At 43.3% G+C, this 23,033-nt stretch overlaps 2 protein-coding genes across 2 annotated transcripts in view; one reads left to right on the top strand and one right to left on the bottom strand.

Moving 5' to 3' along the window:
• The window catches only part of LOC308296273 (RNA-binding protein Musashi homolog 1-like), a gene marked incomplete at both ends in the record, with an annotated part of 340,664 nt that overhangs the window by 200,481 nt on the left and 117,150 nt on the right, over window positions 1–23,033 (bottom strand). The gene's annotated exons all lie outside the window — the stretch shown is intronic.
• The window catches only part of LOC308295196 (uncharacterized protein), a 47,141-nt gene that overhangs the window by 8,293 nt on the left and 15,815 nt on the right, over window positions 1–23,033 (top strand). The window contains exons 4-6 of the mRNA XM_080738194.1: window positions 104–194; window positions 2,110–5,652; window positions 6,347–6,472. Of these exons, the coding sequence (XP_080594320.1) occupies window positions 104–194; window positions 2,110–5,652; window positions 6,347–6,472 (3,760 nt within the window). The remainder of the gene's footprint in view (window positions 1–103; window positions 195–2,109; window positions 5,653–6,346; window positions 6,473–23,033) is intronic.

Here is a 23,033-nt window from a genome sequence, read left to right as displayed (position 1 = left end):
GTCTTCTTAATGCTCATATTTTTGTCTATTTCTTGGTTCTCCAAGGAGTTAATTTGATGTCATCATGTTATGCCTTGTGTGATGTATGTTTTGTCTTCTTCAGGTTTACCCCTGAGAGGTCCACAGACCTTGGCAGTCCCTCGCCCATCGAGGCGACAGACCACCATGACAGTGCCAGTGATCCTCAGAGCAGGGTAAGGCAGATGTAGGAGATTTGCTTGTTTGGTTGCAAACTCGGGAGTGCAGCAGGCAAATTAGTTAACATGACGACCTTGCTGAGTCAGTGAGGTAGAATGCTTTTAGGCCTAGAATTATTGAATGTTTTAACCAGTGAAAAATAGCAGATATACAAGCTCACAGCGCTGCGAGCTTGTAGATCTGCTATTTTTAAAAAAAATGTGCAAATCGTTGAATATACCGGTATGTATTATCAAAGCGAACATTTTGTATCTCAAATTTTGCTTCTGGGTGGTCCCTGGAACTAAATATTTTGAGATGGGGGGTCCGTGGCCAAATACATCTCAGTTTGGGGGTCCTTCACATGAAAAGGTTTGAGAACCACGGACATAGTAGTCTCTCAAGAACAGACTAACTGAGCTCCAGTTGAGTGAAAAGGACCCTTTCTTTGACGATGGCTGGCCAGATTGCTGACATAGAAATACAGTTTTTTCAAAAAATAGAATCGGGTCAAAATTCTAATTTTCACGATTTTTCAAAAATGGCAGATCTACAAGCTCGAGTGCCGCGCTGTGAGCTTGTATATCTGCTATTTTTCAATAGTTAAAGCATAAAATAATGATACACGATAATGTGTACCCGTTCTAAATGGGTTAATAATTGGGGATTAGCTGCATGTTTCTGGTCTTATAGCCTACATAAACACAAACCAATATATCATTGCCGTCGGGCAGAAACCTCATATCTCCACATTTGAAATAAATTATGTAAATTGCTGCCCTACTTCATCATACAAGTCAAGAGTGTCAGACAAAAAGTTGTCAGAATGGCACGTCTACAAGCTCCAAGGCATTGTGAGATTGTAGATCGGCTATTTTCACTATATCAAATAATTAAGAAATAATCATAAAATATGCACTACAGTATGTTCGCAAGATCTTTAAAGAGAAATAGGATGTAACAAGTCAAATTCAAATATGACTCACAGTATGTCTTGTCATTGTAATATAAGCTCATGTAGTGATAGTGAATGGTCAGTGACGTATAACTTAAAAAAAAGAGAGAGAGAAAAGGAAAGTTGGATCACGACACCACGTAATGGATCAATGTCTGACTTCATTTTTCCGGGAGGGGAAGTTCTCGGGGGGAAATGGGCCATTGCTGTGAAAAGAAGATTGGTGTTGTAGAGTAGAGGTACAAAGCTGTGAAACCTAAGACAGCAGGCATATATTTGTCATCTCTGGTGGCTGTGTTAGGTTATGAAACATGGCTGTGGAGAGATCACTGAGAAAAGGTCAACGTGGAGAGGCTTTGATTACATGCTCCAGCACCACACCCACTGTTATGGGGCCAACAATGAGGAATGGGATATTGTTTCTACAATGAAGTTGTCAGTTGTTTCCCTTGTGTTTTCGTCTTTCCTGTTTTGCCATACTAAAGTAAATATGAAGACTGGATATGGAAAATCTCCACATATGTGAATTTGACATGATCTAAAATGTAAAACAGTTAACAACGTCTGAGTCGGAGTTAAATCACAAGTTTTTACTCTTGTTTTTGCTGTATGATCAGAAACACAATGACCGTATTGGTAATCAGTTTTGTGAAATGTCGTCATAGATTGTCCTTTGGGTTGACATGGATCTTATGTTTCATATAGTTTTCAATTGGAATAACAATCAAACCTCAAGTCAAGTGCACATCAAATCCCAAAGGGGAATATGATATGGGCACTTTTCAGATACTCAGACAAGATTTGTAGTCAAGTAGTACAATCTCAAGTGCTCAGACTGAAGTTATCTATAACATTTTGTTTTCTTATGTAGAGTTATTCCCATTTGACAGATAGTCAATACACAGTATCAAAATGGTAATGGTTTCACCTTACTGTAGCCCCAAAAAAACAAGCTCTGAATCTCTGAATTTTCTTAGATTGAAGCATCAGCTGCCAGCTCCAGTGACCAAACAAAGATGACGGAGGACAACATAAGAGCACAAGAGCAGCTCACAGCCACATCCTCTTCTCCTGTGGCTGGGACATCTGATGAGGGACAGTCCATGGGCAGTGTATCCAAAGAACGTGAATCTGGCAGCGAGGTACAAACGGTGCGAGCTTCCCTCTTTGAGAACGTTGTGGAAAGGCACAGCGTACAGGTGTTGGACGATGACCTGCCTAAAGCCAAGGGAGATGCACTACTCAGCAGTCCGTCAATCGAACAGATAGATAACAAGGATGATGGAACCCTGGTCACTGCCACCTACAGAGAGCCTGTCTCTCCTTCAAGCCCCATGCGTGTCATGCATTCCTTTGACACGGTGCCGGCTGTGGAGGGGAGCAGGGCGGTGAGTGAGAGTGTCCCCTCTGCTTATTTAGAGGATAAAGCCATGACTCTACGTTCTTCTAGGCGCTCAGAAGGGAACAGGCCTCCAGCAGTGGACAGGACTCCTCCGGTTCAAGGAGACACCGGTCTGGCTCCAACACCTGGTCAGCAGCCTCCTCGATACCTGAGGGTCGGAGCTCTGCCAAAGTGGGATGCTTCTGGCCCAGAGCAGGAGGTGGACATGGAGAAAGGGAGGCAAAGGGAATTGGAAAAGGAGAGACAGCTGGCTTTGGAGAGGCAAAGAGAGGCTGAAAGACAGAGGGATGCGGAGAGGGAGGAAGCTGCAGCAGCCCCTAAACGACTAAAAATGCTGGAAGTAGATGAGCAACCTAAACCCAGGGCCACCTACTTTGCTCTGACTGGCCAGATACAAGAACCAGCTTCCCCTGCAGATGCAGGGAACACCCCGGGGCCCTTTGACGACGTCTCTGTGAGATCAGGACAATGGGGTTCTCAGGGGAAAATCGTTCCGTTCAGAAGGAACTCTTCGCTAGAAGAGGCTTTTGGAAAAAGCCTTCAAATTCCCTATCAAGTTGAGGAGCCAATGGAGAGGAGCCAAGTGTCAGAAACAGAGCGAGGCTCAGTGCGGGACAAGCACACCGCAGGAGAAGCGATGGAAGTAGAGAAGCAAAGAGACCCGAGGAGTGAAACTGACAGGCAGAGAGAGAAGAAAGAACTGGAGAGGGAAAAACAGAGACAGGTGGACATTGAGAGACAGAAACATTTAGAATTCGCACGAATGAAGGAGAGGGAAAGGCAGAGAGAGTTTGAAAGACAAAGACAAAAGGAGTATGAGAAGGAAAAGCAAATGGAACTGGAAAGACGGAAGAATTTGGAGATAGAAAAAGAAAGACAGCGAGAGCTGGAGAGAACACAGCAGTTAGAGAAAGACAGACAGTGGGAATTGGAAAGACAGAAGCAGATAGAGATTGAAAAAGAAAAACGGCAGGATTTGGAGAGAGAGAGACAACTGCAACTAGAGAAGGAGAGACAACTGCAACTCGAGAAAGAGAGACAGCGTGATTTGGAAAGACAGAAGCTGTTGGAGATGGAGACACGTAGACAACAGGAAGTAGAAAGAGAGAGACGGAGAGAGCAGGAGAACGAGAGACTACGACAACAAGAGAAGGAGAGACAACTACAAATGGAGAAGGAGAGACAACTACAACTAGAGAAAGAGAGACAGCGTGATTTGGAAAGACAGAAGCTGTTGGAGATGGAGACACGAAGACAACAGGAAGTAGAAAGAGAGAGACGGAGAGAGCAGGAGAACGAAAGACTGCGACAACTAGAGAAGGAGAGACAACTGCAACTCGAAAAAGAGAGACAGCGTGATTTGGAAAGACAGAAGCTGTTGGAGATGGAGACACGAAGACAGCAGGAACTAGAAAGGGAGAGACAGAGAGAGCAGGAGAGCGAGAGACAACGACAACTAGAGAAGGAGAGACAACAGCTTGAGAAAGAGAGGCAGTGGGAATTAGAAAGGGAGCGACAGCGGGAGGCTGAGAGAGAGAGAAGAGAGCTGGACAGACAGCGAGAAATGGAGAAAGAGACCCAGCGAGAGCTAGAGAGGCAGCAAGAGCTGGAGAAAGATAGACTGCGAGAGATGGAGAAAGAGAAACAGCGAGAGATGGAGAAAGAGAGACAGCGAGAGATGGAAAAAGAAAGACAGCGAGAGATAGAGAGACAGCGAGAGCTGGAGAAAGAGAGACGGCGAGAGCTGGAGAAAGAGAGACAGAGAGAGATGGAGAAAGAGAGACAGCGAGAGCTAGAGAAAGAGAAAAATAGAGAGGTGGAGAGACAACGCAAGCTGGACAAGGAGAGACAGCTGTTGGAAATGCAAAAAGAGAGACAGAGGTTAGAGGCGCTAGAGAGGGTCAAGGAGATGGAGAGGAGACAGCTCCAGGAGTTTGAGCGTCAGAAGATGGAAATGGAGCATCGACAGCAGGAGCTGGAGAAGCAGAGACTCGAGGAGAAGATGGAAAAGGAGGAGGCAGACAAACTGAGGCTGGTGGCCCTGCAAATGGAAGCTGAGAAAATGAGGGAGGCAGAACAGGAGCGAGTGAAGGAGTTGGAGAAGGAGCAGCTGAGAGAGCTGGAGAGACAGAGGCAAAGGGACTTGGAGAGACAGAAGAAGCTAGACTTCGAGAGGCGAGAGATGGAGAACCAGAAGATGAGGGAGCTGGAGAAGGAAAGACGGCAGAAGGAGGAGTTGGAGAGGCTCAAAGAGATGGAGAGGAGACAGCTGCTGGAGTTTGAAAAACAAAAGCAACAAAAGGCAGAGAAGGAGAGAATGCAGCTTGCGGAGCTCGAGAAGCATAGACTCAGAGAGAGAATGGTGAGGGAAGAGGCGGAGAAGATGAGACAGGTGGCCAAACAGCAGGAGGCAGAGAGACAACGAATAAAAGAGAAGCAGAGAAGAGAGGAGCAAGAGCGGGCGGACCCATCTCCTCTCAGACCAAAAGTACTGGATCTAGACTCTGTCCTCAAGGAGGACCAGCGTTCCAAAGCCTCGTCTCACCACGGTGACCCCGCCACTCGCTGGAAACTGCCCTCTCCCAGAACAGATGAACCCTACAAACCTGTCCATCTTGACATCGATTCTTTCACATCACAGACTCAGCACTCTCCCAGTAGAGAAGTGTTCCCCGTTGCTGGTATTCAGGATGTTGATGCAAGCGGTGGGGTTAAAGTCCTGCCCCCCACCCCTGAGAGGGGCAACAAGGCGGCACCAGAGGCTGTAGCGGTGAGGTCGCGCCTGTCCTCCCAGGACCCGTGGGAGCTGAATCCCGGTGAGATGTCTGTGGACAGACCTGTGGCCGCACCCGAGCCGCCCAAGAAGCCTGCCAACAAACCCAGCCTGGAGCAGCTCCTTCTCAAGCATGAGGAGAGACTTCAGACCCCAGAAAGGCGGTGGTCTGCCTTGGCCGATGAGCCACCACATGCAAGTAGGGACCCAAGCAGAGCTGGCTCGCCAGGCAGAGCTCCATTTAGCAACAGCAATCCTATGGAGCTGGTGAGGGCCCCCAAGGAATCGGAGCTTAAGGGCCGCAGCGGTAATGCCCGGGGCCAGAGGAGATCTCAGGGATCCCAGGTGAGACAGAGTGAATGTGTGTGAAGAACAGGGGTTTTCAAAGTGGGTGACGGGGCACCCTGGGGTGCCGCGACAGCAGTCCAGGGGGGTGCCACGAAATCATTTGATAATATTTGGACACTTGAAAAAAATTATTTAGTATCATTTTAAACTTGAAGTACAAAGTTATTTTCAGTCAGTTCTAACCAAAATGGCTTTTATCTAAACGTTTTCTTTGCAACATAATCACTAAAATATCGTCACTTGTCGGGCAAAAACCTTGTATCTCCAAGTTTCAAATGTGTACGTCCCTGCTTCATCTTACAAGACTGTCGCACAAAACTAGTGAAAATAGCCGATCTACAAGCACACAACGCCTCGCATCGCGAGGCGTTGTGTGCTTGTAGATCGGCTGTTTTCACTAGTGTAGATGATAAATACAAAACGAACGGTTTTGGACATACAAGGTTTCCACCCGACAATGACGATACGCTATAAATATAAGGTGCTGGGAGTGAGAATTATAATGTAAGGGTGCCTCGGATTAAAACAATATTCATGGGGTGCCCTGAGACAAAAAAAGTTTGGGAACCCCTGGTGTAGAAGATACTTACTGTAAATGATGGGAAGTGAAGAGCAAGGCAGGGGGGGGAAAAATAAATAATAAAATGCACTGGAGAATGTGACTCTAATCCTTTGCATGCATGCCCATCAGGAACTGAACAGGATGCGGTCTCGCAGTGTGTCTCGTCGTTCGATGCCATCAGAGAGCGCTATGGAGGGCAGCCTCTCCAGGATGAGGAGTCGCAGTGCCCACAGGGAGAGGGACCAGCAGACTTGGGTGAGTCAGTCCTTCAGGCTGTTTCTGCTGAGTTTTGATTTTTTCCCTTTCTTTCCCAGCACCGAACATTGTTCCAGGAAAGCCCCCAAACTGGAAGAGATTAAAAATCACACCCGTGTGAACTGAGCGGTGGTGGCTGCCTGTGTGTGTGTGTGTGTGAGTGTGTGTGTGTGTGTGTGTGTGTGTGTGTGTATTGCAGTTGATGCTCAGGGCAGGCTAGACTCAACAGCACCTCTCTGGTCACCCAGGGTACTCAGGCTACACCAGAGGCTACATACAGACAGACAGACAGACAGACAGACAGACAGACACACACGGCCACGCTATGGAGACGGTGTGACCACCGCTCAAAAAAAAACAGAGATGCCTCAGTGTAACGGCTGGCAGAGAGTCTTTTATTCTAGTCGGTGTTTACGTTTGGATTGTTCTGACAGATTAACCTGACGTAGGGGAGGGAGGTCTGTGTGTCAACTTGTGGTTTTGTCCTTGAGTGTGCGTGTGCGTGTGTGTGTGTGTGTGTGTGTGTTCCAAGTGGTTGTGTAATTGACTGTGTGTGCTTGTGTGTGTATAATATGCATGCATACGACACGGTCAAAAAGACACAGTGAGAACATAGTGCGTCAACTAGCCTGAGACACACATGATGGCCTGTCAACATATTTGTATATGTGTGTTTTGTGTGAATGTGAACTTGCTTGGCTGCGCATGTAACCTTGTCTGTGTGTGAGACGACGAAAGACATTAGGCGTAACAGGAATGCAGTCTGTTGACTGCTGTTAAGTCGTTCATTAGAAGAGGACAGTTGACGGCAGAGGGGAGCGTTCGCAGTAATGAGCTGATGAGTCACGTTAAAGGCACGGCCTCACACGGTCACCTACACGTGTACACACACACACAAACAGGGAACTGGATGTCAACTATTTTCTCAGGCCTGCAATTTAGGATTGTATTAGTCAAATGACTGATGAATTCCATGGTCAGACAGACTGCTCACTTGACGGCACCCTACTGACACGCAGGGCTCGGGAATGCTGTGAAGTGAAGCGTTTTTAATGGTGTGTGGCTTCTCCGTGACCAGGCAGACGCGTAACGCTTGTGCATTTCTTGTCCTTGTGTTTGAGGAAGAGCCTGTGCTGAAAACCATTTGATATGTACGCTCACAGGTGTGTCTAGGACTAGGTGATAGTTTTACAGATCAGAAAAAAAATGTTTTTCCCTTTTTTACTTATTACTACTTCTGTGTTCCTCTTTTAATATCGCCTGAAATCTTGACTCGAGTACCGCTGTTGTTATGACATTGATACGTCCTTGTGGGCTTACTTTAACGTTACTGTATTTCTACATTTAAAGAAAAACAATTGCCAAACTGACATGGGTACAGTTATAGTTCCCAGTCTGTCAGTATCCCAGTGACTGAGAGTGAACTGCTAACCTTGGCTATGAGACTAATTATGTATTTTGGCTATGATAATAGCTCAAAGGTAACTGCCCAATGCAGATGCATACTGTAAGTTTGGGAATGCCCTGTTAGATAAGTATCTTCATAAGTAGCTTTATATTTATGGACACTATTGCCATCTAGTGGTGTGTGCTGGGTCTGTCATGACTTGTCATTTAACCTAGTTATGTGAAGTTTTACTCTTGTTTACTATTCTAGGGACTCACGCTCTGGCTCTACAATTTCTGTTCAAATCTATTTTGGGCTCAGTTTAGACACACAATAGGATGACTATTGCTTCAGTGATTCACAGATGTGTTCATTGTCAGCAATTTTACTAGTTTGGCTAATGCATATGCATGCCATCTACAATTTTAATGTCGGTACAGTATATAAAGTTATTTTTAAAAGCTGCATGATTACTTTTAAAATTGTAAAATTCTGCATATTCAAGCACAAAATAAAATGTAAAAATATTGGTCATAATTACAGTTCTTTACCAAATATCAGTATTGCTAACAGAAGAAATTGAAATGTTATGTTTGCTGGGGACCCCTCCACCCTCCAGGGTCCGATTCCCACCGGGGGAAGCTGTGGGCGCTGGGGACGTGTTCCCTCCTCCGTGTCATCAGCGACCACACCCTAGGTGGGGTTGGCGATAGGGCCTTTCTGTGTGGAGTTTGCATGTTCTCCCTGTGTCTCCTAGGGTAGATACCCTCACAAAAACATGCAGTAATCCTGGTCTCTATAATGCCTCCCCCTGGCGCCTGATAGAGGGGAAAGGAACTGGTTGGAATAACGTGTTCCTTCCACGCGCTACGTCCAAACCGGGGAAATCCCCCCCGTCAGGTGAAAAGAAGCAACTTGGATTACTCATGCATAGAAGGAAGCATGAGGTCAATCCGTTGTCTCCCCAGGCGCAGCAGAGGGTGAGCAGAGCCCAGGATTACAGTTTACAGGCAATTGGCACTGGGTGAAAAAATGGGTTAAAAAATAGTGGGGTAAAGATTATTTAAAAAAAAATGAATAGAAATGAATACCAAATATCTAAATACTGAATCAAGTAACTTAAAAACTGTCTGGGGCTGATTAGACAATAAAATGACCAAATGTTTTTTCTTTTAAAGTGAAATATCCCTTTAAGAGTTCAGCAATCAATATTAAATGTTAAACTAATGCAGCCATGTACTACTGGTGCTGTTTTCGTGATCTAGCTAGTCCTATTGCAAGAAGATAGTCTTGAAAAGAGCATTGTTTTATAACTTTCCTCAATAAAATTCAGGTGATCCCCAAAGTCTAAGTGTTTTCATGCTGGAAATCAACAACAGACTGGCATGGAATGGGTTCCATGCAAGCAGAGATGCTAATTTAAGAAACATTTGGAGTTAATCTTTTCCAGAGCTTTATATGACATCATCCTTGTATGATCACATAATTGAGACAAGACAGGAAGGCTGAGGTTGCTGGGGCTGGTAAGGGACCCAGAGCTGAGCTGAGCTGGGCACTGAACTGAGAGCCATGTTCTTTATGCTGTGTTGTTGTCTGACACCACGCTGCCTATGGGTAAGTTACAAGATGTATTCAGTGATTATTATATGTAAGTACTATCATTTCTAATCTATAGTAGAGTTAGTACTTTGCTATTAGTGGTTTATATCTGTAGCCTGTATTCTGTATATGCTTTATAGCTGTGGCTAGTTGCTCGTTGGGAAGCTTGGTGTGGTCGCAGTCTGAGTGACTTCATCAGAGTTGAGGAAGTGATGTTCAGTTGCCATGAGTCATTTCTCAGCACAGAATGATGTCACGCTCTGACATCAGTTAAGTTTATTAACTTATAAATGATATTATAGCTCCTTAATAGTCAGTCTATTATGTGGATGAATAATTATAGCCATTACAGACAGGACAATAAAAACAAACACGTCACTTTTTTAGTTTTTAGTTTTTCTTTATTGTTCGCTGTCTTTGTATGTGTTTCCGTGTTAGAATGCTTGCCTTACCATGCACTTCCAAATGAATGACACGGAGGCAGCCATTTTATTCCCGAGGAAAACAAGTGTTGGGTGTTTGAGAGCTATGCTGGGAAATGAGAACCTTTTTTTACGAGAGAGAATTGATTGGTTGCTTTTAGTGCAGTGTTCCTTAGAAATGCTATCCAGACTGCCACCAGGTGGCGTATTTGGACAGCGCTGTAGCTTCACTCAATGTCACTACTGAATGCCCCAGTTTGCTCTGAGAATAGGGTTTTGTTTTGGGGGTTTTCTTTGAAATTCATCTGGGTTTGCTATTGTTGTCCTCCTTGAATGTTGGCAGTTCAAAGACTTTGGTAAGTGAGAGTAGTGTAACAAGGTAGTTTTGGGCCTCGTTTATGCCTATGACTGTGTCATTCAACAAAAATAACATAGTTTCTGCACATTTTTATTGCCATCAGCTATTTTCAGCAAGGCCACACTCTTAAGTGTATTATATAGCAGATCTATAAGCTCACAACGCATCACATCAGCGATAAGTTATGAGCTTATAGATCGGGTATTTTCGGTGTGCGATACAATCATACAAGGAAGTATAAATCACGCTGTAGACCCAGGCTTCCGTGGCCTGCTCTGCTGTTTGCATGAGTCAGAGTGTGAGATTTGTTTAAGCAAACTCTCCCAAGTGTTGTGATTTGCTTGTTATAGCCGTGTGTGCGCTCTCGTTGTGCTGACAGACTGGTTGGCAAGTACACAATCCCAGTACACTCATGCAGCCACACCTGTCTTTTTTCCTATTACACAACTCTTTCCTCTCTCTCTCTCTCTCTCTCTCTCTCTCTCTCTCTCTCTCTCTCTCTCTCTCTCTCTCTCTCTCTCTCTCTCACACACACTAGGGATGGGACGATATGAAAATGTCATATCACGATTATTGTGACAAAAGACATCGCGATTTACGATATTATCGCGATAATCAAAATCCATTACCCTGCGGTGGAACATTTGCCAAAAAACAGCAGATCTACAAGCTCGCAACGTGTCGCGATGCAACGCGTTGTGAGCTTGTAGATCTGCTATTTTTGGCAAAGATATTTGATAGTATGTATATTATAAGTACCTTTTACCAATTATAGAAGGTTTAAATGGTACCGGATATGAAGCTTGGCAAATAAAAGGTGAATTGATCCCAGTGCATGATCCCTAAAACACACACACACACACACACACACACACACACACACACACACACACACACACACACACACACACACACACACACACACACACACACACACACACACACACACACACTCTCTCTCTCTCTCTCTCACCCCATTCTGTCTCTCTGCCTCTTATGTATGTCATCTGTATTGGATGTTGACCCTATGAAGTTGTTCCTGATCATTCTTTTATTCTCACAATTTATTTTAGAACCCCCTTTCACGCTTCCCCCTCTCCCTCTCTCTCTATCTTTGTGTCTCTTTTGGTCTACATCGATGTGACGGCATCAGCATTCGTTATCTGTGTACCTATTACTTGGTATGTTGCTGCACCCCTCTGGGACTCGGCAGTCAGTGCTGGTTGTTTTTATGACTGTGATAATTGTCACACTGCAACAGAAATGGGCAGGAGCGACGGAGCACCGCAGAACATAATATATCACCCCTTGCCACCCCCCCGCACTGAATCAGATCCCTCCCATTCCCTCACTGCTCTCCTCTCTCCTCCTCTTTCTTTTTCTGTTTCTGATTCACACTCCCATCCATTCACACTCCCCTCCTTTTCGCTAGTCCTCCCTCCCTTTCTCTCTCTGAATCCACATGCCCCTTCCCTGCTCTCCTACTCCCCTTCCACTACACCCACCCTCCCCTCCCCTCTCTGTGACTCTACTCTCCCCTCCCTCTCTCCCTCTCACCCAGTTTCTCCTTGATAGCGAGTCCTGTAGTGCTACAGGGCACGGCGCGAGGAGCCTGACGCATTTTTCTTCTACCTGCCCGTACCTGCAGGAGAGGGCAATGGGACAACATTCTATCCCCCTCCTCCTCCGTCTTCATCATTCTCTCTCTGATCGCTGCGTTCGCCCTTCCTGCCTGCTCCGGTCGTCTCTGCCGCCGCTGCTCTGCGCTCACTCGGGGAATACGAATGACCACAGCGGTTTTCCTGATGTCCCTGCCCCGTTGGCCCTCACGTGTTTTTGACCAGAAGAGCAACATTACGTCCCTCGCTCCGTAGAGATGTGTCTACGTTGGAAATCGTTGTCTTTCTGGGTTCACGGTGGACGTGTTTTCAGCAAGAGTGACACCAGCATTGGAAACACACCTCTCAGGTTTGCGTTGCCATGTGTGAAGACAGAGTAGTTTGTTTTGAGGGAGTTGGACAGGACAGTTGAGCTCACACCTGGAGTGTCGGCGAAGGGGCGAGCTAGCATTACCGACTGTGTTTATCTTATGGTTATCATTTGCATCGGCAAGTGTACGATGAAAGGGGGTGCCTTAAATGTACGTCACAATCTTGTATTTCAAGTGAGTGCTATGTCAGGATGTTATATTATTTTACATAGTTTCTATAGCTATTATATTGCTGCCCCTGTTTCCACTATAGTATTATGCCAGAGGAAAATAGATTGAGATGCCTTTGGGGAGTCATTGCAGGAGTTTGGAAGTGTAGTAGAGCAGCCTTACGCAACACTTGCGTGCCCCCTGTCCAGTTGGTTTAGCATATGGCAAAGCATTTCATTCCCCTTGTGCGTTAAAATAGAAGTACGCATCACAGTTCACTTATGACCTGACCGTGTGCCGTGGAGCCTTGAAGGTGATGAGCCACAAATGGAATCCTACGGCTCATTTGAGACTGGCCTGCAGAAAGGCCCATTCACAGAACCTGAGTGGAAGTTAAACTGAATGAAGGCAAAGGACCTTTAATACTAAATACACGCCTGGCTGGTGTTTCTGTTTGCTGCAGTGTTGCACGCACAAGCTGCAGACACCATCACCACCATCATCTGACTGGCTGAGACGCGTTGTTGTTGTCCTGCTACCAACAACCAAACTACACTGCTTTTCAGCATACAACAGGAACCACCACTATCACTTCCTTCACTTTGGGGAATTAATCTTTGTGACATTTGTGTGACATTGTAGTGGCACGTGCCATGGTACAGGGTACACCAATACCCTGCGTGCCAGTGTTGGATTGACACCTCTCTGAAGGCAGACCTCTGCAGAGATCCGAGCGCCTTGGATCATTCATCATTAGTCTGGAAGGCTGTGGAACATAGCATTACGGGTTTACCAGCAAGACTCTATATTTACACAGAGGGCTCAAGTGCTACTGTTCTGTAATGGAGTACCTGGGGGATAAGCTATCAGTGGCCCACTCGCAGGTGTCTGGGTGGATGGGCAATGTGCGCCGCTCCCTGCAGGGGGCGCTCAGCCTGGTGTCCAGTGCCGTAGAAAGGGGCGGCAGGGGAGAGGACGGCACCGGAGGATTCAAGAGGACCAACTCTCTGCGTTCTCTTGCGTCGCGTAGCAGGGAGTCCTTCCGAAGGTTCTCACTGCGCAGCCAGCAGCGCCTGTCACTACGCAGGCGAACCACTGCACCCAACACCCCTGTAGCTGTAAGAGACACACACACACACACACACACGCACACGCACACGCACACTAGTGATGTGCAATATTAATCTTGCTTTCTCCCCAATTCCTTTAACTAATCTTTATCTATTGGCCCATACTTTATACTATGTTTATAATTTATTGCTCAACAGTATCCACTTATACCATTAGTTTAGGGTCATTGCACAAAAATGATTATACCATTATTCAAATCATTTGCCATGTCTCTCCTTTGGAGGGAAAAGGGCAAAAGGTCAAGTTGTATCATTTTAATGTCATGACATCATGCTATGTTGGCATTCAGTGTACTATTCAAAGCCAATACTACATTTTCATGTATTATTCTAGTGATATAGACAATTAGAAATAATACATTCTCATATAAGACACGCACACAGTACACAACCATGCATTTTTACTGTCCCTCTCCCTTCATCATTAACCCATTCAGAACGGGTACACATTATTGTGCATCATTATTTTATGCTTTAACTTTTGAAAAATAGAATACAAGCTCACAGCGCGGCACTAGCTTGTAGATCTGCTATTTTTGAAAAATCGTGAAATTTAGAATTTTGACCTGATTCTATAAGTGTCTTTTGAATCCTTCTAAGACTTTTTGAAAAAAAAACTATGTTTCTATGTCAGCAATCTGGCCAGCCATCGTCAAAGAAAAGGTCCTTTTCACTTAGCTGGAGCTCAGTTAGTCTGTTCTTGAGAGACTACTATGAGACAAACCTTTTCATGTGAAGGACCTCCAAAATTATATGTATTTGGCAACGGACCCCATCTCAAAATATCTAGTTCCAGGGACCACCCCAGAAGCAAATTTTTAGTTACAAATGTTCGCTTTGAAAATACATATAGTCAAAGATTTGCACACATTTTCACGACTTTTTCAAAAATAGCAGATCTACAAGCTCGCAGCGCGCTGTGAGCTTGTATATCTGCTATTTTTCACTGGTTAAAGCATTCGATAATTCTAGGCCTACATTTAATAACCCATCCATCATCATGGGCCACGTCAAGGGCATACAGTATATCTGTGTGATTCTTGTTATGTTCTTTGAGACTGATATGTTGTTGTGGTGTCTGCCAGCCCCCTGCTGTGTCCCATCCATCTTTATTCCTTTCAGCACCCATCCCTCTCATGCTATCATTCACGGCTGATCTGTCATACTTGTCTTTGCTCAGCCAAGCTGCTGCAATACAGGTTTCTAAGGTCACCGTGTGGCCTTGCCCGAGGCCACCAGTAATGCAGTAGGAACAGTGATGCAGCAGGAACACAAGAAGCAGGTCAAACGCAGGAAAACATTAACCTATTCAGGCCTAGAATTATTGAAAGCTTTAACCAGTGGAAAAATAGCAGATATACAAGCTCACAGCGCGGCACCGAGTGCCGCGCTGCGAGCTTGTAGATCTGCTATTTTTGAAAAAGTCGTGAAAATGCGAGCAAATCTTTCAATATATATGTATTTTCAAAGCGAACGTTTGTAACTCAAATTTTGCTTCTGGGTGGTCCCTGGAACTAAATATTTTGAGATGGGGGTCCGTGGCCAAATACATATCATTTTGGGGGTCCTTCACATGAAAAGGTTTGAGAACCACTGACACAGTAGTCTCTCAAGAACAGACCAACTGAGCTCCAGTTATGTGAAAAGGACCTTTTCTTTGACGGTGGCTGGCCAGATTGCTGTCATAGAAACATAGGTTTTTCAAAAAACCTTAGAAGGATTCAAAAGACAGTTATAGAATCGGGTCAAAATTCTAATTTTCACGATTTAAAAAAAATAGCAGATCTACAAGCTCGCAGCGCGGCACTCGGTGCCGCGCTGTGAGCTTGTATATCTGCTATTTTTCAATAGATAAAGCATAGAATAATGATACACAATAAGGTGTACCCGTTCTGAATGGATTAATCTTGTGTTTAGACAACACAGTGTCTCTGAAAGCACTTCAGGAGTCGCAACTAGGGAAGGGAACGATATGAACATTTCGTGTCACAATTATTGTGACCAAAGAAGTCATGATTTACGATATTATCGCGATAATCAAAATCCATTATCCTGGGGCGGAACGTTTCCCGAAAAATAGCAGATCTACAAGCTCACAACGCGTCGCAACATGACGCGTTGTGATGCTTATTGATCGGCTATTTTTTGGCAAAGACATTTGAAAGAGTGAAAAAAGACTGTATCAAGTACGTATATTATAACCAATTATATAGAGGGTTTAAAACTTTAAGTGGTACCGGATATGCAGCTCGGCAAATAAAAGGTGAATTGATCCCAGTGCATGACGGAGGACGATATCATGATATATTACATTTCCACGATGCGATTATCGTGAGTGTTTTTTTATCACGATAAACGATAATATCGCGTATCGTCCCATCCCTAGTCACAACTCAAAATGATTAGGGAACTCAAAATAATTTAGAGGCATCAGTGAGGTCATCATTTATGTTGAGGCTTGTTCAACAGGACCAGGGGTCATCAACATGTCCGTACACGGACAACTGTGTCCGTGGAAAGACTTGGTTTTTGTCCGTGGCAAATTCTAGGTTTCCTTTTTTTGACACACCATTATACTTTTCTCATTTTCATCATAAGACCCAATTACTGAAAGTCTCCAGGTTTTCTTCAGAATATGTATGTAGATCAGTGTTTCTCAACCTTTTTTTCTGCATGGGCACACTTTTCATGTCCCAAGAATCCATGGGCACACCAACGTAATACGGAGGTTTAAATATCGTCACTGTCAGGAAGAAACCTTGTATCTCCCAAGTTTTAAATGTGTACGTTTCTTCGCAAAGTAAAGCCCTGCTTCGTCATACAAGGCTGTTGCACAACAGTAGTGAAAACAGCAGATCTACAAGCACACAACGCCTCGCACCGCGAGGCGTTGTGTGCTTGTAGATCGGCTGTTTTCACTAGTTTAAATCATTTTTAAAATGATAAATACAATACTGGCTTTCATGCAGTTTCAAGGGGCACACTTGACCCTTCTCAGGGGCACACCAAAGGGTCCACAGTGGTTGAGAAACACTGATGTAGATGACACTTATTTACTACGACACTATGGCATATTGGGAGTCCACTAGTACTTGTGGTTCTCAAATGTTTTATTTGCGAGGACCCCCATGACACTGAGTGTCTACAGACCTGTTATGGTCATTCAGGGCTACAGGGTTCCCACGGTCATGAAATTCCTGGAAATATTTTGAAATTAGAAACATATTTTTCCAGTACTGGAAAAGTTTTGGAATTGATCAAGGGTCCTGGGAGGTCCTGGAAAAAAATAGCTATGCATTGTTTTTGGTTATTGATTTTGTAATAACCTCTGAAATGACAAATTAAACATTGGCCAAATTGTCAAATATTAGAGGCAGAAATTGTGAAAATAGCCGATCTACATGCTCACAACGCCTCGCGTTGTGAGCATGTAGATCTGCTATTTTCACAATAGAAACGTGTTGTACAAAATTCCTCAACACGTAGTGCTCGTCAGGGTGCCGGGTCCCCAGTTAAAATATGATTATTTCGGGGGTCACAGCCTGAAAAGGTTGAGAACCACTGGCAATACACTACCTGTCTTTGGGCATTGCTGCATAGGAGTAAGTGACTTGTTATTGAGCTGAATTATTGTTATATAATCCTGGAAATCGGGTTAAATATTCTGGAAAAGTTTTGGAAAGTAATTGGTAAAAAATGTGTGGGAACCCTGGGCCTATCTCTTTATGTGTTTCTGGTAATATTATTGTCTTCTCGTTTTGTATGTCCATGGCAACATTTTAATTTGGACAAAAATATCCACCTCGACAACAAGCCAGCATGGCGATGACCCCTGAACAGGATGCATTTTCAACAGTCATTAGAAAATGTAGTTGCGTGTCCATTGATGGGGACAAGAACTGGGAGAGCAGGATGAGAAACTGGAACTGAGCTCTGCCCTTTGCAATGCATCTGAAGATTGGGGTGTGATTGTGTGGTCTGAGGTTGAGTAAAGGTTAAGCAACTGGACGACCATGTTTCTCTCACATTGAACCGTCTGTCCTGTGAGTCCATCTCAGGTTTCCCACTGTCGCAATAAATCAAATAAACATTGAGCAGCGGGGATTACCTGTTCTTTTTGTGTTTAACATTGGGATGATGAGGTTGTTTGAAAGACTGACTTAAGCTCTGACTGTGCTGCAGTTTGTCGTCACTCGTCAGAGATGCGTGTTGTGTTATCACAGATCATTATTTTTCTCAAGCAATCGGCATGAATATTTCACCCTTTTGCACCGAGGGTGAGACCTTGATATGGGAGATGTGAAAGAGTAGAAATGGGTTGTCTGTTTTCACTATTTGTATCTCTTATTTATCCCTTTAAGGCCTGTATACTTTGTCGTACGATGAATAGCGAAAATAGCAGAGCTACATTCTGGACAACTGCTTGTCCGACACATTTTACGTCTCCACGTTGTAATCTTGTAGATCTGCTATTTTCACTTCCTTGGATTTTCAATTCCTTGATTTTCTTAATTTGTTTCTATTTTTCTTTTACATTCTTTACCAAACATATTTAATTTTAATTATTTTTAAAATTTTACGAATAAAAGAGATATTTGCTTGCAAGAAATTATTTTTTCGACTTACAAATGGTCCCAACTCAGTGTTTGTGAAACACTGGTCTAGATCATTTCTAGTTGACAGGCTACTAACCCTACTTCCTGAAATTCTACTCCTTAACTACAGTATATGCGGCTCACCACGGTAGCCCTATGTCTCTTTGTACGTCCCGGTAGTCAGCATCGCATCAGGGATCGGTTGTCTTCTTGCCTCTTAGTTCTTAAGCCAAGTCAGGTTTTTAGACATTCTAACATTCTTTCTGTTCTACTTTACATTCCAGGCAGCGTTGTACAGCTCTGAGGCTAAAGTCTGTATGTTCCTCTTATATAAGAAAAGAACAACAATGTCTCGTTTTCAAATTAGTCTTATTGTAAGCCTCTCTGACATGGGGCTGGAATGCCCAGTTGTTGTTTTGAGATTACAGTGCTCATGGGAGCGGGTGTTTTGAATATCTCTAGGATATTTTTGTGCCATGGCATAAGTGTTGTCTTTTCCTTGTTTATCACTTGTGGCTTTTTTATGCTTTCATAAATTGACCATAAATGTCAGAAATCGTTAAAATAACCTATGTACAAGGTTACACAGCCCCTTGTAGAATGTTTTTAAATATGAAAAGAAAATGTGTATTATCATCACAAGTATCACTATTATCATGACAAACATTGTGATATTTGATTTTGTCCATATCATCATGGATTTCTAACTGTAAAAACCAAGATACTGAGGCATACAGAGGAACCTTCAACAACTTTAAACTTTAATTTAGTTTTCCCTCTTAGTACCCAGAACATTCTCTGTATTGGAAGGGATATCAGTGACATGAAATTGAAGGTATTCATATGAACCTGAGCTCATGAGTGAGATGGTGTCTGGAATACCGTGGACATCATGTAAAACACAGAAACACACTCATTATACGTATAAAAGTAGCTGTTCACACTGTGCTCTGCTTCCATGTAGGACCATCTGTTAGGTGTGTCACAGTACACTGTTTCCCTTTTCACACAAATTACTCTCCATTTCACTGTTGGAAAAGGACCTGGCCTGGGTTCACTCTGTTTCCATAAAACTTTTCAAAAATATTAAGCAAATTTTCAGAAAGTCAGAAAAAACGAAATGCAAATATTGGGTGATAGTTCATGAAATAAGCAGTGTGTGGTGCTATTTAGCCTGTGATATTCACATTATTGGACATGTATTCTTTTTTGAGTTCTATTAGGCTACACAAAAAAATCACTTTTACACAGCCTGTACCTGCCTGGTCAGGCCATTGGGCTGCAAGTCTTCTAGCTGTGCAGGGGCTCTCTTTCAATCAGGCGTTCAACGACAAGTTGCATACTTATTTATGATGCTACTTGATGCTACCTTTTAATGCGAGGATAACGTGGACACCGGTGGGCGTAAGGATAGCCTCAGTGCTTGTTTTCATAGAACGTGTCCACTAAAGTACAGTATTCATTAGCTTAATTGTATCATCTGAATGTATTATTTGGTATAGACTACAGTTGAAATATGGGCTACATATGCATTCGGAAATGCTTTTTGTTATTAAACCCTTGGCTTGGGGCGGCAGTGGCTCCAGGGTAGAGTGGCCGGTAGAGCGGTCGGATGGGAACCATGGGGTTCCCAGTTCGATCCTGGGCTCCCCTAGAGTTAACATCGAAGTGTTCTTGAGCAAGACGCTAATAGTCTGGTGCCCTGCAAGGTTTCCTCCGCCATCGGTGTATGAATGTGTGTGTCAATGGGTGAATGTAATACACAATCTATGTAAAGCACTTTAGATGAAAAGATTAAAAACGTGCTATTTAAATGCACCATTTACATTAACCATTTACTACTTAAGAATAATAAGTATGTCAGGCCTACTTAGTAATAATATTAGGCTAATTATAATGCAAAATATTAAGCTATAAACTGCAAAATTGATAGTCATTTGGGTTAAATGCTTTCTACGTCAAAACCTGTTCAGCAAGTGTTTCCATCCCCCATTTGAGCATTACATTTTTTTTTACACAACTTGCATGAGCATTTGGTGTCTATTAAATCATTGAACTAAATGATTTCTTCATATCAAGATTGGCCAAGTTTCGACCTTTGAATGCAGAAATGCAATTTGAGCTCACCATTAAGTTTGACCCGCCATCAGCTTTGCAAATACTGTATTTTAAGGATGTTATTTTGTTTTTCAAAAAAACAAGAGTTGAACTCTTTCTGTGGGCCACGAATGCTTCATGATCTGAGATCAACTCCGTTATCGTGCAGAACTTTCCAAGGCTTGGGTTCCAGGCACTTCCTCCTACCATGTGTCAGATTGTCAGTCAATCCCCCTCGGTGATCAGCCCTTTCTCTCCTTCATCCTTCCATTCATCCGCTCATTGTTCTGTCGTTTCCCTGGCGCACCCTTCCTGTCCTCGTCTGAGGCAAGCTGGCCTTTACTAATGTTATTAAGGGAAAAGTCTGCCTCTCAATGGCTCTAAATCACTGTTACTGGACCTCGTTGGCTAGATAGGCCTGTTTCATCATCCGTATTGTTTGTGTGTGTGTGTGTGTGTGTGTGTGTGTGTGTGTGTGTGTGTGTGTGTGTGTGTGTGTGTGTGTGTGTGTGTGTGTGTGTGTGTGTGTGTGTGTGTGTGTGTGTGTGTGTGTGTGTGTGTGTGTGTGTGTGTGTGTGTGTGTGTGTGTGTGTGTGTGTGTTTTGTTGATAGCATGGGGCCAACTCCCTGCCACTGTCAATAAAGGCGTTTCAGCGCAGTAATTGTACCTCCTCAGCACTTAAACCTTTCTTTATGTCTGGTATTGTTGGTTGATAGGTGGCTCTCTTAAGACTTAAGCCTATAGAGAATTAGAGATTATTGGCCGACTGGGTCAAATGTCTATTAAGATCATTAAGCATTGTCTATTTCAAAGCAAAATGGTTTTGTTTTGTGTAGTTAATGATGTAACTCCCAGAGTTTTGGTTTGTGTAGTTAGTTAACCTTGCCATGATGTAATACAAGATGACCACCCTAACTTGCATTGCATGTAAAACAGGTCTCAAAGTCATGCTTAAAGGAGTAGTTCACCCCCAAAATGAACTTTTTTTCTATTGATTACTCATGCCATGGAGAGTTCAATAATATCTTTTTGTATTTGTCGCATTCCTAAGACAAAAAATGAATTATAGTAAATGTACCACCATTGATTCCGGATGGGGACCCAAATGCATTCGGGTCCCCATCCAGAATCAATGGGGGTAAATTTATTGTAATCAAGTTTTTGTCTTAGGAATGCGACAAATACAAAATAAAATATATTATTAAACTCAAGTCTCCATGGCATGAGTAATCAATAGAAAAAAAGTCATTTTGGGGGTGAACTACTCCTTTAAATGGCACATAAACGAATCCAAACAAATGAGATCAGTGCAAGATATAACATTAAAAACAGGACATTGCATTCTTTTTCCAATTAAAAAAAAAGTCTCCTAAAACCTTTTGTAAACATTTTTAAAGTAAATTGATTTTACACCCTCTCCTCCTTTATATTCTTTGAGTGCTTTTGGGTCTGCGAATCCAGTTTGCATCTTGTTAACTCATTGAATGCCCTTGTCAAGATGGCCGCCAAGTACCAGGATGCCACGTTCCTAAATTTCTAGTGCACGGATCAATTTTTAGTGCACGGATCGTGCACGCCCATGCACCATATATGCACCATATGTGTAGTACTTTTTAACAGCTTTCAAACAAAAAAATCCGCTTGGAAATCCGTTTAGGCATTTATGAGATAGAAGCCTTCAAAGTCAGACAAAACAAACACTGCCACCTTCCTAAATTTCTAGTGCACGGATCAATTTTTAGTGCACGGATCGTGCACGCCCATGCCTAGATCATGCACCATATGTGTAGTACTTTTTAACAGCTTTCAAACAAAAAAATCCGCTTGGAAATCCGTTCAGGCATTCATGAGATACAAGCCTTCAAAGTCAGACAAAACAGCCATTTTTGACATTTTGAAAGATGTGTTCTGTTATGGGGCTAAACATGCAATTTCGCAATTGCGATCATGCCTAATACATTTGAGGCTTTTTTAGATTTTTTTTTTATAAAAAATGTTTTTGAAAAAAAAAATCAAAAAAAAAATCAAAATGGCTTCCAACTCGGGAAACTCGGGCTGTGGCAGCCTGGGACTACTGTAATAACTCGGGAAACTCGGGCCTTGGCAGTCAATGAGTTAAAAAAATCAACCAGAAGTTGACACTGCAATGCAAGTTAATGGGGAGAATATTTTATTCATTAAGTTACATCGTGGTAAGGTAACAACCTAAACATCTACCAGAATGTTGTTTTGCTTTAAATGGGTTTTACTGAAAGTCTTTTTTTTTATGTTACTATGTTAAGGCAGTGGTTCTCAACATGTGGGCCGGGACCCCTAGGGGGTTCGCCAAATTATTTTGGGGTGTCCCCAGATGATTAACTTAACGTGCAACATTGTTTTCTCACTCAACAGTAAACAAACCAACATAAAGTTCAAGTGTATAGAGGCTGTAAACAAACCAACATAAAGTTCAAGTGTATAGAGGCTATCTGCACATTTCTAAAGTGACAATTTAAGGCCTTTTTAATATCTCTGAAATGACAAATTAAACATTGGCCAAATTGTCAAATATTAGAGGCAGAAATTGTGAAAATAGACGATCTAACGCGAGGCGTGAGCATGTAGATCGACTATTTTCACATTAGGACTGTGTTATACAAAATGTTATTCTTAGTGCTTAGTGCTTATTTTGCGGGTCGCGGCCTGAAAAGGTTGAGAACCACTAAGGTACCTGCTCATAACATTCCTCTGTGCTGCTGAAGTGAGGGAGTGGTTTGGGTATGAGGCAATACAACACAATGCACAGAGTGGATAGCTGATGTAGGAATTCACTTAACGGAGATTTATGAGGCC

The sequence above is a fragment of the Nannobrachium achirus genome, assembly GCF_963921795.1.
Source record: "Nannobrachium achirus genome assembly, chromosome: 12".
Taxonomy (NCBI): domain Eukaryota; kingdom Metazoa; phylum Chordata; class Actinopteri; order Myctophiformes; family Myctophidae; genus Nannobrachium; species Nannobrachium achirus.
This window is presented reverse-complemented; position numbering and strand designations above follow the sequence as displayed.